The sequence below is a fragment of the Hemitrygon akajei genome, unplaced genomic scaffold, assembly GCF_048418815.1.
Source record: "Hemitrygon akajei unplaced genomic scaffold, sHemAka1.3 Scf000143, whole genome shotgun sequence".
NCBI classification, from domain to species: Eukaryota; Metazoa; Chordata; class Chondrichthyes; order Myliobatiformes; family Dasyatidae; genus Hemitrygon; species Hemitrygon akajei.
In genome coordinates, this window is record NW_027332029.1 from 77,251 (window position 1) to 90,902 (window position 13,652).

At 43.8% G+C, this 13,652-nt stretch overlaps 1 protein-coding gene across 1 annotated transcript in view; it reads left to right on the forward strand.

Moving 5' to 3' along the window:
• Positions 1-13,652, forward strand: part of LOC140723876 (uncharacterized) — a 60,231-nt gene that overhangs the window by 30,721 nt on the left and 15,858 nt on the right. Inside the window, exon 8 of the mRNA XM_073038422.1 lies at positions 11,726-11,818. Coding sequence (XP_072894523.1) covers positions 11,726-11,818 — 93 coding nt within the window. The remainder of the gene's footprint in view (positions 1-11,725; positions 11,819-13,652) is intronic.

Below are 13,652 nucleotides of genomic sequence, written 5' to 3' on the forward strand. Positions count from 1 at the left end.
TGGTCCATGTAGATACCAATAAAATGGATAGGAAGAGGGATGGGATTCTGCATTGGCAGTTAGATGCTCAGTTAAATGTAAAACTACCGGGGTTGTAATCTTAGGATCTCCACCAATGCCACATGCTAGTCAGGCTATAATAAGACAATTATACAGTTTAATATCTGTCTAGGTTGGATTTTCGGATCATTAGGCTCTCTTCCAGGGAAGGAGATTAAAATCGAGCAGGAAGATTTGTTAATGCTGCACATGTGTTTAACCTAGTGTTGCAGCGAGATAGAAACCAGAATGCCAGAACAGTGTCTGAAAGAATCAAGAGGCTGATGTTGTTAAGACCCCAGACAAAGTCAGGAATCAATAGGTTGAGTATGGTGGGACTTGTGTCCTGAGCTGCATATATTTCAATGCCATAAGGTATCGTAGGAAAGGTCGATGTGCTCAGGAAATGGATCAAGACCTAGACTTATTTCCTGGTCCAGGTCATGCCTTACAAATCTGTTTGAATTCTTTGAGAATGTAACAAGACACATTGATGAAGTTTAACCTGTGAATGTAGCGTACATAGATTTTCTGAAAGGCATTTGATAAGATTCTCCATCCGAGACTCATTCAGAAAGTAATGAGGCATAGGATCCAAGAAGCCTTGCTTTGTGGATCCAGAATTGTCCTGCCCATAAAACGCAAAGGGCGGTTGTGGATGCATTCTGAATGGAGGATGGTAACCAGGGGTATTCCGCAGGGAACTGTTCTGGGACTCCTCCTCTTTGTGATTTTTATAAATAACCTGGATGAGGAAGTAAAAGGGTAGGTTAGTCAGTCTGCTGATGACAGAAATGATAAGGTTGTTGTCAATAGTCTGGAGGGTTGTCAGAGGTTACATTGCAACACCGAAAGGATACAGAACTGGGCTTAGATGTGCAAGGCGGATTTTAATCCAGATAACTTTAAAGCTGTTCAGTTTGCGAGGTAAAAATTGAAGACAGACATATTAATGGTGACACTCTGGGCAGTGTGGAGGATCAGGGAGGTCATGGGTGCCAGGTCCATAGGACACTCAAAGCTGCTGTGCAGGTTGACAGTTTTGTTAAGAGGGCGTATGGTGTGTTGGCCTTCATCATCCATGGGACTGAGTTCAAGAGTAGTGAGGTAATGTTACTGTTTCTCAGGCCCCACTTGAAGTATTGTGTTCAGTCCTAGTCACCTTGTTACAGGAAGAATGTGGATACTATACAAAAAGGGCGCAGGGGAGATTTACAAGTATGTTACCCGGATTGGAGAGCATACATTATGAGAATTGCTTGAGTGAACTTGGCCTTTTCTTTTTGGGTCAACCGAGGATGAGAAGTGTTACGTATTCAGGCAACAATAAATATATGTTTGTTAGGCAAGGGTTTTTATAACAAATAACATGTTTATTAAACACTGAAAACAAACCCCCCAAAAGTAAACAAACACTAACGTAACCGGGAAACAGCTGCTGTGCGGCAGCTTCACAGTTCTTAAAGCGATATGCCGAAAGTTCAAAATGCTCACAGTCCATTTAAAAGGAGAGACTTTTTAAGGCGATTTAAATTCTCTTCCACGTCGTTGTCCTTCGATCCCCGGCGTCGAACTCTTCCCACGTAGAATTTTATGAAACGTAATGGTTTAAAGGCACTGATCTTTCCTTGCACACACTGTCCTCAATCTCCTGCTATCCCAGCAGAGATTAACACGAGAACAGTCAACGAAATCCTTCCGAATGAGGATCACTCAAGGTCGAACCCAATCCACCGTCGAAAATCGATTCTCCTCGATCTTTAACTTCCGAACTTTTATCTTCACCTTCCACAATAAAGAAACTGCTGGCAATGACCTTTTAAACTTTAGGCATTAGATAAAACTTCATTTTCCAACTAAACTGCGTCATCACATTAAATCACGCAGTGGCATGAAGTCAACTTGGCAAATCCAGCCACGAACTGCCCCACCCCACAGGGTGGGTCTTCCTTTTATAACCTGTAAAAAAAAAACTGTCACATGACCTCTACTGGCGGGAAAATGACATCACTCCACCATCACAAGACCATTAACTCAAATCCAGTATAGCTTCAACCCCAGTCACGTGACACGGATACGTAACACCTCTCTCCAAAAAAACATTTTTGGTCTGACAAGAAAATTTTTTTTAACAATTACTTACAAGAAAAACAAATGTATAAATTATATAACATACATAATATACAATACCATCATATAACAGCTTACAACTCACAATACAGTAGGAGTGTTACAATCAGAAAAAAAACACTCAAAAAAATTTACATTGTGCATTCAACATCGAGATAGACAATCAGCAACCACATTATCTTTACCTTTAATATGAGTTATCACAATATTGTACTCTTGTAACATCAAACTCCAATTTAATAATCTTCTGTTTTTGTTTTTCATCTTACTCAGAAAAACTAACGGATTATGATCAGTGTAAACAATAAGTGGTTTTTGAGTTGTACCAACATATACCTCAAAATATTCTAAAGCTAAAACAAGAGATAACAATTCTTTCTCTATTGTCGAATAGTTTATTTGATGCTTATTGAATTTCTTAGAAAAGTAACCTACTGGATGATCAACCTCATCACCCTCATTTCCTTGGATCCCCGGCGTCGAACTCTTCCCGCGTAGAATTTTATGAAACGTAACGGTTTAAAGGCACTGATCTTTCCTTGCACACTCTGTCCTCAATCTCCTGCTATCCCAGCAGAGATTAACACAAGAACAGTCAACGAAATCCTTCCAAATGAGGATCACACAAGGTCGAACTCAATCCACCGTCGAAAATCGATTCTCCTCGATCTTTACCTTCCGAACTTTTATCTTCACTCTCCACAGTAAAGAAACTGCTGGCAATGACCTTTTAAACTTTAGGCATTTGATAAAACTTCATTTTTCAACTAAACTGCGTCATCACATTAAATCACGCAGTGGCATGAAGTGAACTTGGCAAATCCAGCCACGAACTGCCCCACCCCACAGGGTGGGTCTTCCTTTTATAACCTGTAAAATAAAACTGTCACATGACCTCTACTGGCGGGAAAATGACATCACTCCACCATCACAAGACCATTACCTCAAGTCCAGTATAGCTTCAACCCCAGTCACGTGACACGGGTACGTAACAGATGTGACCAGACAGAGGTGTATAAGATGATAAGAGGCATTGTTCGTGTGGATAGCCAATGGCTTTTTCCCGGGGATGAAATGTCATGAGGGGCCATAGATTTTAGGTGCTTGGAAATAGGTACAAGGGTAATGTTTTTACATAGAGTGGTGAGTGTGTGGAATGCACTACCAGCAATGATGGTGGAGCGGATAAAATGGGGTCTTTACAGAGACTCTTCGATAGGTATGGGAAGCTTGGAAAAATAGAGGGCTATGTGGAAAGGAAATTTGAATCACCATCTAGAGTAGGTTACATGGTCGATTGTAATGTACTGTAAATTTCTATATTCTATGTTCTATGTTATTGTAGCCATCAGTAAAACTTGATTGCAGGAAGGGTAGGACTTGTAGCAAATATGAAACATTCCAAATAATTTCATGGATATTCATTGTTTTAAAAAAAAACAAGGTGAAAATAAAATAACAAGTGAGCAGGCCAATCAAACACTACCCAGTCCTCTAGGATCTTACTAAATTTAGCTATATCCTCCCTATAGAGTACTACAGCTTCATTAGGATAAATCTTTCCTGTGCTTTTGAAATGGGTACCAGAAACTCCAGCCGCTGTTGATCTGCCTTCATCCTTGCATGTGTCTGCTTAATCTCTCAACCTTTCCATGTGCTGGGTTTAATGCTGTCCATCCTCAGGGTATGGTAGTGACATGAAGGTATATGGAAAGTCTGATGTGAGAACGGTGAGTGTCTTGTAATGAGTCTGGGAGCGGGCTGTGCTTAGACAATGAGAACTTGTTATTGGAGAGTTTATCAGTCTGGTGTCAATCGTTGTTGACAGATGGCCTCCAAACTAAATGTTAATTCTTTTCCTTTTCTCGCAGATGACTCAGCATTCTAGTGTTTTCTGCTTTAGTTTTAGATTTCCAGCATCTGCAGTTCCGTTTTTATTGTCGGCTGTTCTCTTCAGTTTCATTTCATTCCAAATGGGTGGTCAATTGTCTGTTCTTCTGTTCCCATCATGCACACTGTTTATTACAGATCCAGCATCTGTACCAACCACGCAACCGGAGGGGACAACTCCTGAGCCAAGTGATGATTTTTCCTCGATCACGGACACAGAGACAAGCTCAGGTATTAGTTGTGGGGCTATGTTTTAAACAGACTCCTCTCTGAAATCATCATCCATCAGATTCAACCAGAATCAAGGAGAGTGTGAGTTAACTGAAGGGAGAATGGTGATAGAGTGACCAAGGGAGAGGCGTAATCGAGGGACTGAGGAGATTAGGGCGTGGGAAGACATAATGGTGTGGAAAAGACCGAGGGAGGGGTGAGTTGAATTTAATTGAATTGACTTTATTTCTTTATTTCTTACATCCTTCACTTATATGAGGAGTAAAAATCTTTGTGTTATGTGTCCATCTGGATGGACAATGGGCAATTTATTGTAATTTATAATAAATTGTATGTACCACAAACATACAATTGCATCAAGATGAATTAATTAGTCGTAGTGGCCTGGTGGAAGAAGCTGTCATGGAGTCTGTTGGTCCTGGCTTTAATGTTGTGCTAACATTTCTTAGATGGGATCAGCTGGAACAGTTTGTGCTTGAGGTGACTCGGGTCCCCAATGATGGTTTGGCACATTTTTACACACCTGTCATTGTAAATGCACTGAGTTCACATATACAGATGCACTGCACTGTCCACACCACTCTCGGCAGGGTCCTGCAATTAAGGGAAGTACAGTTCCCATACCAGGCAATGATACAGTCAGGTTGCTCTTAATTGTGTCCCTTAGCAAGTTCTTAAGATATGCCAAACTTCTTCAACTATCTGAGGTGAAAGAGGTCTTGTTGTGCTTTTTTTCACTATACAGCTGGTATGTACAGACCACGTGATGTCTGTGGTTATTCGAACACTGAGGAATTTGAATTTGTTCATCTCTTCAACCCCAGATCCATTGATGTCAATAGGAGAGAGCCTGTCTCTGTTCCTCCTGTAGTCCGCAATCAGCTCATTTGTTTTTGTGACATTGAGGGAGAGGTTGTTATCTTGATACCATTGTGTCAGAGTGATGACTTATTCTCTGTAGGCTACCTCGTTAATATTTGAAATGTTATATTCCCTTGTTTCCTGTTGGTAGGGAATTCTGCCTCTCAGTTTGCACAGCTTTTTTCCAGGGACTGCATGTTAGCCAGGAGTATGCTACAGAGTGGCGCTGTCTCAACCTCACCAGGATGTTGCCACTTCTCTCTGACCTCCAGCACTGCTTCCGTAGTAGCTTCCGTAATAAATGAGCCTTTCATGGATCATGTAAGCAGGGCTCCCAGTGTGGAAAAGGTGGCGCATGGTGGGTAAATGTCAGCTTCCCGATGTTCAGGAGAGTTAGTCGGTCATATTTGATGTGACTATCAGCTTCTTGAACAAGAAATGCAAAGGGAATTATCAGTACACTTAATGTTGGTAAGGAGCTTGCAACACACCCGCCGTACACAGTGCCATCTTGTAATTATTGGGTGAGGGAGGAAGCAATGTGTTCAGGGAATGAGTAAGGGGAGATTAAGATACCGAAGGAAGACATTTGATCAAGGGATTGTAGGGGCGATGGAGAAACTGATGGGAGAAGGGTGATGGAGCAACGAGAAGAGTGAGATATGCGACGGGGTGCTGAGGACAGAGGGTTGTGGGAAGGCCAGAAAGGTGTGGAAGTAACGAAGGTGTCAGTGATGAGGAGGCAAGTAAAAGAGTGTTGCACGTCTGGTCTGACCAACGGGAATGGAGACAGATATGTAGGCTTCCCGTGAGCAAGGGGGTGGGGGAGTATGACTGGGCCTGGTACGTGGGTGAATGGGATGAACAGAAGGTCACGCGTTGAGATAAACTGGAAGAGAAATGAATATACAGATGCTCTGATTAATTGAGTGACTGCAGTAGACAGGGTCATATCTAAGTATCCCTGGATGTTGCATCCTCAAGGGTTGTTCTAGAGTGAATGATGAACAGGCAAGGAGTATCTCAGAGTGGGAATGGAGGGAATTGTCAGAGTGTCCTAGCCATCTTTTGGAATGATGGAGCTGATTTGGACAGGATGATTTAAGGTTATGATCGGCATCTTGGAAGTGTTTTCCCTTTAGTCTCATCCCATCACAAGATCATTCAATACTTCCTCTCCTACACTCACTATGTGGGCCTAATTTAAACCAGATTCAAGATCTCTTGGAAAGTTACAAATGTCACTCCACTATTGCAGAATGTAGAGAGGTAGAATGAAGGAAATGATAGGCCAGTTATTCTGACTTCCGTTTTTGGGAAGATGTTGGATGCCCAAATGGGTGGTTAATTGTCTGTTCCTCTATTCCCACCATGTCCCCCTGTTTATTACAGATCCAATATGTGTACCAGCTCCACAGGCCAAAGGGACACGTGCTGAACCAAGCAATGATTTGTCCACGATCACGGACCCAAATTCAAGATCAGGTATCAGTTCTCGGGATGTGTTTTACACAGACTCCTCTCTGAAATTATCATTGAAGTTATTCAGCCAGAATCAAGTGACTGAATGAGGTGACGTGGGTGACGAAATAACTGAGGGAGATGGGTGATGGAGACAACGAGGAGGGTGGTTGATGGAATGAATGATGCAGATGGGTGACGGAATGACTGAGGGAGATAGGTGATGGAGAGAACGAGGAGGGTGGTTGATGCAATGAATGACGCTGATGGGTGACGGAATGACTGAGGGAGATGGGTGATGGAGAGAACGAGGGGAATGGGTGAAGAGAGACTTTGCTGATTGAGTGACCGTGAGATGGGTGACGGAACGGTCGAGGTAGATAGGTGACGGAACGGCCGAGGGAGACATGTGACAGAGGAAAGTGGAAACCCGGAATAGTGCTACATAATGGGTCTGACCAATTGGAACAGACACATATACCTAGGTATTCCAAGCAGTGGGATGGTGGAGGCCTCTCAGCCTGGTATGTGGGTGAGCATTGTGACCAGAAGTTTGGTCATTCAGATAAACATGAAGTGAAATGAATGTAAAGATGCAGGGGATGTAAAGTATAGAGCGTCAGATATGACTATCACTGGGTGTTGTATCCTCGAGAAATGTTCTGAGTGACAGACGTAGACACAAGGTGGGTTTGGAGGGAAATGTCAAAGACGGTTCTAGCCATCACTTTGAAAGATGGAGGTGATTTGTTTCCTATGAGTTAGGACAGCTGAGTGGACCTCTCATTGGAGGAGCATGGGGAATACAGTGAATGGTGATAGGGTGAGTGGTGTATAACCTCACATTGCCACTGTCATGGGCATTTGCTAGTACAATGGAAGGTTAGTTTCGATGAATCCTGTAGTTTCTCCTGTCACGAGTGAGCTCAATATTTCCTCTCTCCACACTCACCATGTATCCCTGAATTAAAAGGTACAGGTACAGGGTAGGTCTTTGCCAAAAATCCCATAGCAATCCAAAACACAGTTGTCAGTGGCAGGTTTTGTAGAAAATTAGCCTCCTGCAAGTCTCCATGGTGAATGCCTGTGTTACCATAACTGGAGAGAGGTTTATTGAGAAACTGAAGGTCTGAATGTAGATAAGTCACCTGAACTAGATAGTGTACCACTAGCATTCCGGAAGAGGTGGCAAAGAGACTGTGGAGGCTTTTGGAATGACCTTTCAAGAATCATTAGATTCTGGAATTGTTCCGGAAGACTGGAAAATTTTAAATATCACCCTCTTTTCAAGAAGGCAGAGAGGTTGAAGAAAGGAAACAACAGGCCAGTTATTCTGACGTCAGTGGTTGGGAAGATGTTGGAGACCCCATTGTCTGTTCCTCTGTTCCCAACATGTACCCCCATTCCTTTCAGATCCAACATCTGTACCAACTCCACAACCTGAGAGAACAAACCCTGAGCCAGGCGATGATTTGTCCACGATCACGGACCCAGATACAAGCTCAGGTATCAGTTGTGGGGATCTGTTTTATATGGAATCCTCTCTGACATTATCGTCCAAGGGATTCAACCAGAATCCAGGGACTGACTGATGGAAGATGGGTGACAGAACAGCCGAGGGAGATAGGAAATCGACACAAACCTGTAGGTTTTCCATGAGCAATTGAGGTGGGGGAGGTCACTGAGCCTGGTGTGTGGGTGAGCGTGAAGAAGGTCGTGCATTCAGACAAACATAAATTGTTTGGGGATAATTAAGCGGCCGTAGCAGACAGGGTCAATTCTGAGTACCCATGGTTGTTCCATAAGATAATTGTTCTGAAGTGGCTGATGTACAGGAAAGGAGTGACTCAGAGTGGGAATGGAGAAATTGTCAAAGAGGGTTCTGAACATCTTTTGGAAAGTTGGAAGTGATATGTTTGGGACTTCTTAGGACAGCTGAGCAGACATTGGAGGAGCATGTGGAATGGTGGGATGAGTTCTGGATAAATTTATATGGCTGCTGTGCTGGGCATTTGCTTTTAAGATGGAAGGAAGTTTTCGGTGATTCCTGTTGTCTCCCCTATCACGAGCGAGCTCAATACTTCCTCTCCTAAGTTCATAATGTGTCTCTGATTTAAAACAGATTCACGGTCACTTGGTGAAGTCTCTATGGTGGAGATTCGACTGGTCTGTGTTACCAGAACTAGAGAGAGAAGATTCTTAGGAAACTAAAAGGTCAGAATGTGAATGAGATGGTGTGGCCCCCAGAGATCTATAACTATAGGCTAGTTGTTCTGATCTTAGTGATTGGAAAGATGTTGGAGTCCAATATTGGTGGCCAACTGTTCCTCTGTTCCTACCGTGTTCCACTTTTTATTACAGATGCAGCATCAGAACAAACTCCGCAACCTGAGGAGACGATTGGTGAGACAAGCAATGATTTGTCCATGATCACGGACCCAGACACAAGCTCAGGTATCAGTTGTGGGGATGTGTTTTACACAGTCTCATCTCTGAAACTAGCATTGAAGGGATTCTATCAGAATCAAGAAACTGACTGAGGGGAGATGGGTGACAGAGTGACTGCAAGAGTCACAGAGGGAGAAGGGCGGGTGACCGTGCCAGATGGGTGACGGAGTGACTGAGGGGAGAGGGGTGAGGAAACAACTAGGAGTGTTACATAACAGGTCTGAATAATTGGGAAGGACAAAAATATCAAGTTATTCTGAGCTGTGGGTTTGGTGGAGACCACTGGGCTTGGTATATGGGTGAGCAGGATGACCAGATGATCGTACTTTCATATAAGCAAGAAGTGAAATGAATGTACAGATGCAGCGGGTAATTGAGTTACATAGTACAGAGGGTCAGAAATGAGTATCCCTGGATGTGGCTTCCTTGAGAATTGTTCCGAGTGACAGACATACAGACAAGGGGTGAATCAGGATGGGTATGGAGGGAATTGTCCAAAAGAGTTCTAGCTGTCACTCGTAAAGATGGAGATGATTTGTTTGGGACAACATAGGAGAGCTGAGTGAACCTCTCACTGGAGGAGCATGTGGAATGCAGTGATTGGTGGTTGACTGAGTGGTGTATAACCTCACATTGTGGCTGTGATGGGCATTTCCTGGTGCAGTGGAAGGATGGCTTTGATTCCCGTAGTATCTACTATCACAAGCGAGCTCAGTAATTCCTCTCCTGCACTCACCATGGGTTCCTGATTTGAAACAGACTTAGGGTCTTTTGGAAACAGTCGGCTATAGAGCAGGTCTTTCTCACAATCCCATAAACATCTACAAGCACATTTGTCAGTGTTAAGGATTGTAGAAATGGAGCCTCACAAGTCTCCATAGTGGTACTTTCAATGCCTGTATTAAAATAACTGAAGAGAATTGGGAAATAATTGGGAAACTAAAAGGTCTGAATGTAGATAAGTCATCTGACCCAGATAGTGTACACCTGGACTTCTGGAAGAGGTGGCTAATAGATTGTGGAGGTATTTGGAATTGTCTTTCAAGAATCATTAGTTTCTGGAATGGTTCCAGAAGACTGGAAAATTACAAAAGTCACACCACTCTTCAACAAGGTAGAGAGGTAGAAGAAAGGAAACTATAGGCCATTTATTCTGAACTCAGCCGTTGGAAAGAATTTGGAGTCCCAACTGGGTGGTCAATTGTCTGTTCCTCTGTTCCCAGCATGTATCCCTGTTTATTACAGATGAAGCATCTACAACAACTCCACAAACTGAGGGGACAACTCCTGAGTCAAGCGATGATTTGACCACGGTTATGGACACAGATACAAGCTCAGGTATCAGTTGTTGTGATGTGTTTTACAGAGACTCTTCACTGAAATTTTCATTTAATTTATTCAACCAGAATCAAGCGACTGACTAAGGGGAGATGGGTGATAGAGGGTCCGAGGGATATGGGTGACGGTGTGGCAGATGGGGATGGGTGACGGAGTGACCGAGGGAAAAGGGGAGCTGAGTAGCTGAGAGATCTGTGTGATGGAGGTGCTGAGAACAGAGCGGTGTTTGAGGGCCAAGAAAGTGTGGGATCGATCGAGAGGAGTGTGTTAGGAAATCAAGTAAAATAATGTGGCCTGACTGATCTGACCAATATGAATGGACACAAATATCTAGGACTTCTGAGCAGTGGATGTTGATGAGGCCACTGGGACTGGTCTGTAGAACAGCAGTACGAACAGAAGGTCATATGTTGTGAGAAATCTGAAGTGAAATGAATGTATAGATGCTGGGGATATTTGAGTGACTGTAGCATACAGGGTCAGATCTGAGTATGCCTGGATGTTACGTCCAAGACAATTGTTCTGGAGTGTCTGATGTACAGGCAGGATTGACTCTCACTCTGAGGGGAGGGAATTGTCAAAGAGCCATCTAATAGAAAGATGGAGGTGATTTGTTATGGACAACGTAATTCAGCTGATCGGCCCACTCACGCGAGGTGGATGTGGAATTCAGCGACTGGTGGATCGATGAGTGATGTATAAAATTACATGTTGGAGCAAAATTTGGCCTGTGATGGCATGACGGAATGTTGATTTTGGTGATTCCTGTAGGTCATTACATTACAAACTTGCTCATTACTTCATCTGCGACATTCAGCTTGTGTCCCTGATTTAAAACACATCCATCTTCTCTTGGAAACAGTAGGGTACAAAGTATGTCTTTGTCCACAGTCCCATAACCACATACAAGCACATGGTCAGTGGTAGGGGTACTAGCCTTTGAGGCTCTCCTGTATGACTGTGTTGGAAATTTGTATGTCTGTGTTTCAGTAACAAGAGAAGATGTTCTTGGGAAAAAGAAAATTCTTAATATAGACAGGTCACCTGGACCATACTGTGTACACCCAGGAGTTCTAGAAGAGGAGGCTGAAAAAATTGTGGAGGTATTAGTAATGATCTTTCAACAATAACTAGATCCTATACAATATATTTCTGGAAGACAAGAAAATTACAGATATTTCTCCACTCTTGAAGAAGGTAGTGAGGCAGAAAAAAGGAAACTATCATCCTGTTATACTAATCTCAGTGGCTGGAAGCTATTGGAATTTCAAACCGGTGGTCTATTGTCTGTTCCTTTGTACCCACAATGTACCCCTGTTTATTACAGATCCAACAACTGTACCAACTCCACAACCCAAGGGGACAACTACTGAGCCAAGTGATGATTTGTCCACGATCACGGACCCAGATACAAGTGCAGGTATCAGTTGTGGGGATACGTTTTGCACAGACTTCCCACTCAGGTTATCATCCAATGGATTCGGCCAGAATCAAGCAACTGACTGAGGGGAGATGAGTGATGGAGCAATCAAGGGAGATTGCTATTAGAGTCACTGTGGGAGATGGGTGATGGACGAGCCGAGGAAGATGAGTGATGCTACGCCCGAGGGAGATGGGCGACGGAGCAACTGATGGAGACAGGTGGCCAAGGGAGACGGGAGACGGGTGACGTAGAGGCCAAGGCAGATCCATGATGGAGGAGCTGAGGACAGAGGGGTGCAGGTGGCCCAAGAAGTTGTGTGACAGACTGAGTGGTGAGAAGTGATGAAGCGAGTAAAAGAGTGTTGCATTATGGGATTGACCAATGGGAATGGACACAAATATCACGGCATTCTGAGCAGTGGATGTTGGGGAGACCGCTGGGACTTGTACGTGGATCTGTGGGATGAACATGATGTGAAATGAATGTACAGATGCTGGGGATAATTGTGTATTCAGGGTGTAGCTTTCACTGCCAGATCCCAGTGTCCTTGAATGTTACCTCCGAGAGTATTGTTCTGGAGTGTCTGATGTAGAGGCAAGGATTGACTCAGAGTGGGAATGGAGGGAATTGTCAAAGAGCCATCTAGTAGAAAGATGTACGTGATTTATTATGGATGTCTTAGTTCAGCTGAGCAGCCCTTTCATGCGAGGAGGATGTGGAATTCAGTGACTGGTGGTTGCGTGAGTACTGTATAACCTTACATAGTGGAGCATGGCTTAGCATGATGGAAGGCTGATTTTGGTGATTCCTGTTGGTTAACCCATCGCAAACTCGCTCAACATTTCCTATCCTACACACACTATGTTTGCCTGATTTAAAACACAAACAGCATTTCTGGGAACAGTAGGCTATGGACTATGACTTTGTCCACAATCCCATAACCATCTACAAGCACATTGTCCGTGGTCGGGGTGGTACACATTGAGGCTGTCCCATGTCTCTGTGGTAGAGATTAGAATGCCTGTGTCTCCATCACAAGAGAGGAAGTTCTTGGGAAGAATAAATTTCTTAATGTAGACAGGTCACCTGGACCATGCTGTGTACACCCCTGAGTTCTAGAAGAGGTGGCTGAAAAAGATTGTGGAGGCATTGGTAATGATCTTTCATGAATTACTAAGTTCTATATGTTCCTGGCAACAAGAAAATTACAGATGTTGCTTCACTGTTGAAGAAGGTAGTGAGACAGAAGAAAGGAAACTATCGGCCTGTTATCCTGATTTCCGTGGTTGGGAAGATGTTGGAGTCCAAAACTGGTGGTGTATTTTCTGCTCCTTTGTTCTCACCATGTAGCCCTGTTTATTACAGATACAACATTGTACCAACTCCGCAAGCCCAGGGGGTAACCCCTGAGTCAAACTATGATTTTTCCACAATCATGGACCAGGATACAAGCTCAGGTATCAGTTGTGGGGACACGTTTTACATAGAATCCTCTCTGACATTATCATCCAATGGATTGAACTAGAAACGACTGACTGAGGGGAGATGGGTGATGGAGGGATCGAAGGAGATTGGTGATAGAGTCACCGTGGGAGATGGGTGATAGATGGGCTGAGGGAGCTGAGTGATGCAGCAAGTGAGGGAGACGGGCGGCGGAGCGTCTGAAGGAGACGGGTAACGTAGGTCCCGAGTACAGAGGGGTGTAGGAGCGACCGAGGGAAGAGTAGTGAGGATGCAAGTTAAAGCCCATTGCATGACATGTCTGACCAAGTGGAATGGACAGAATTATCTCAGGGTTCTGAGCAGTGGGATTCAAGTAGAATTATGGGTC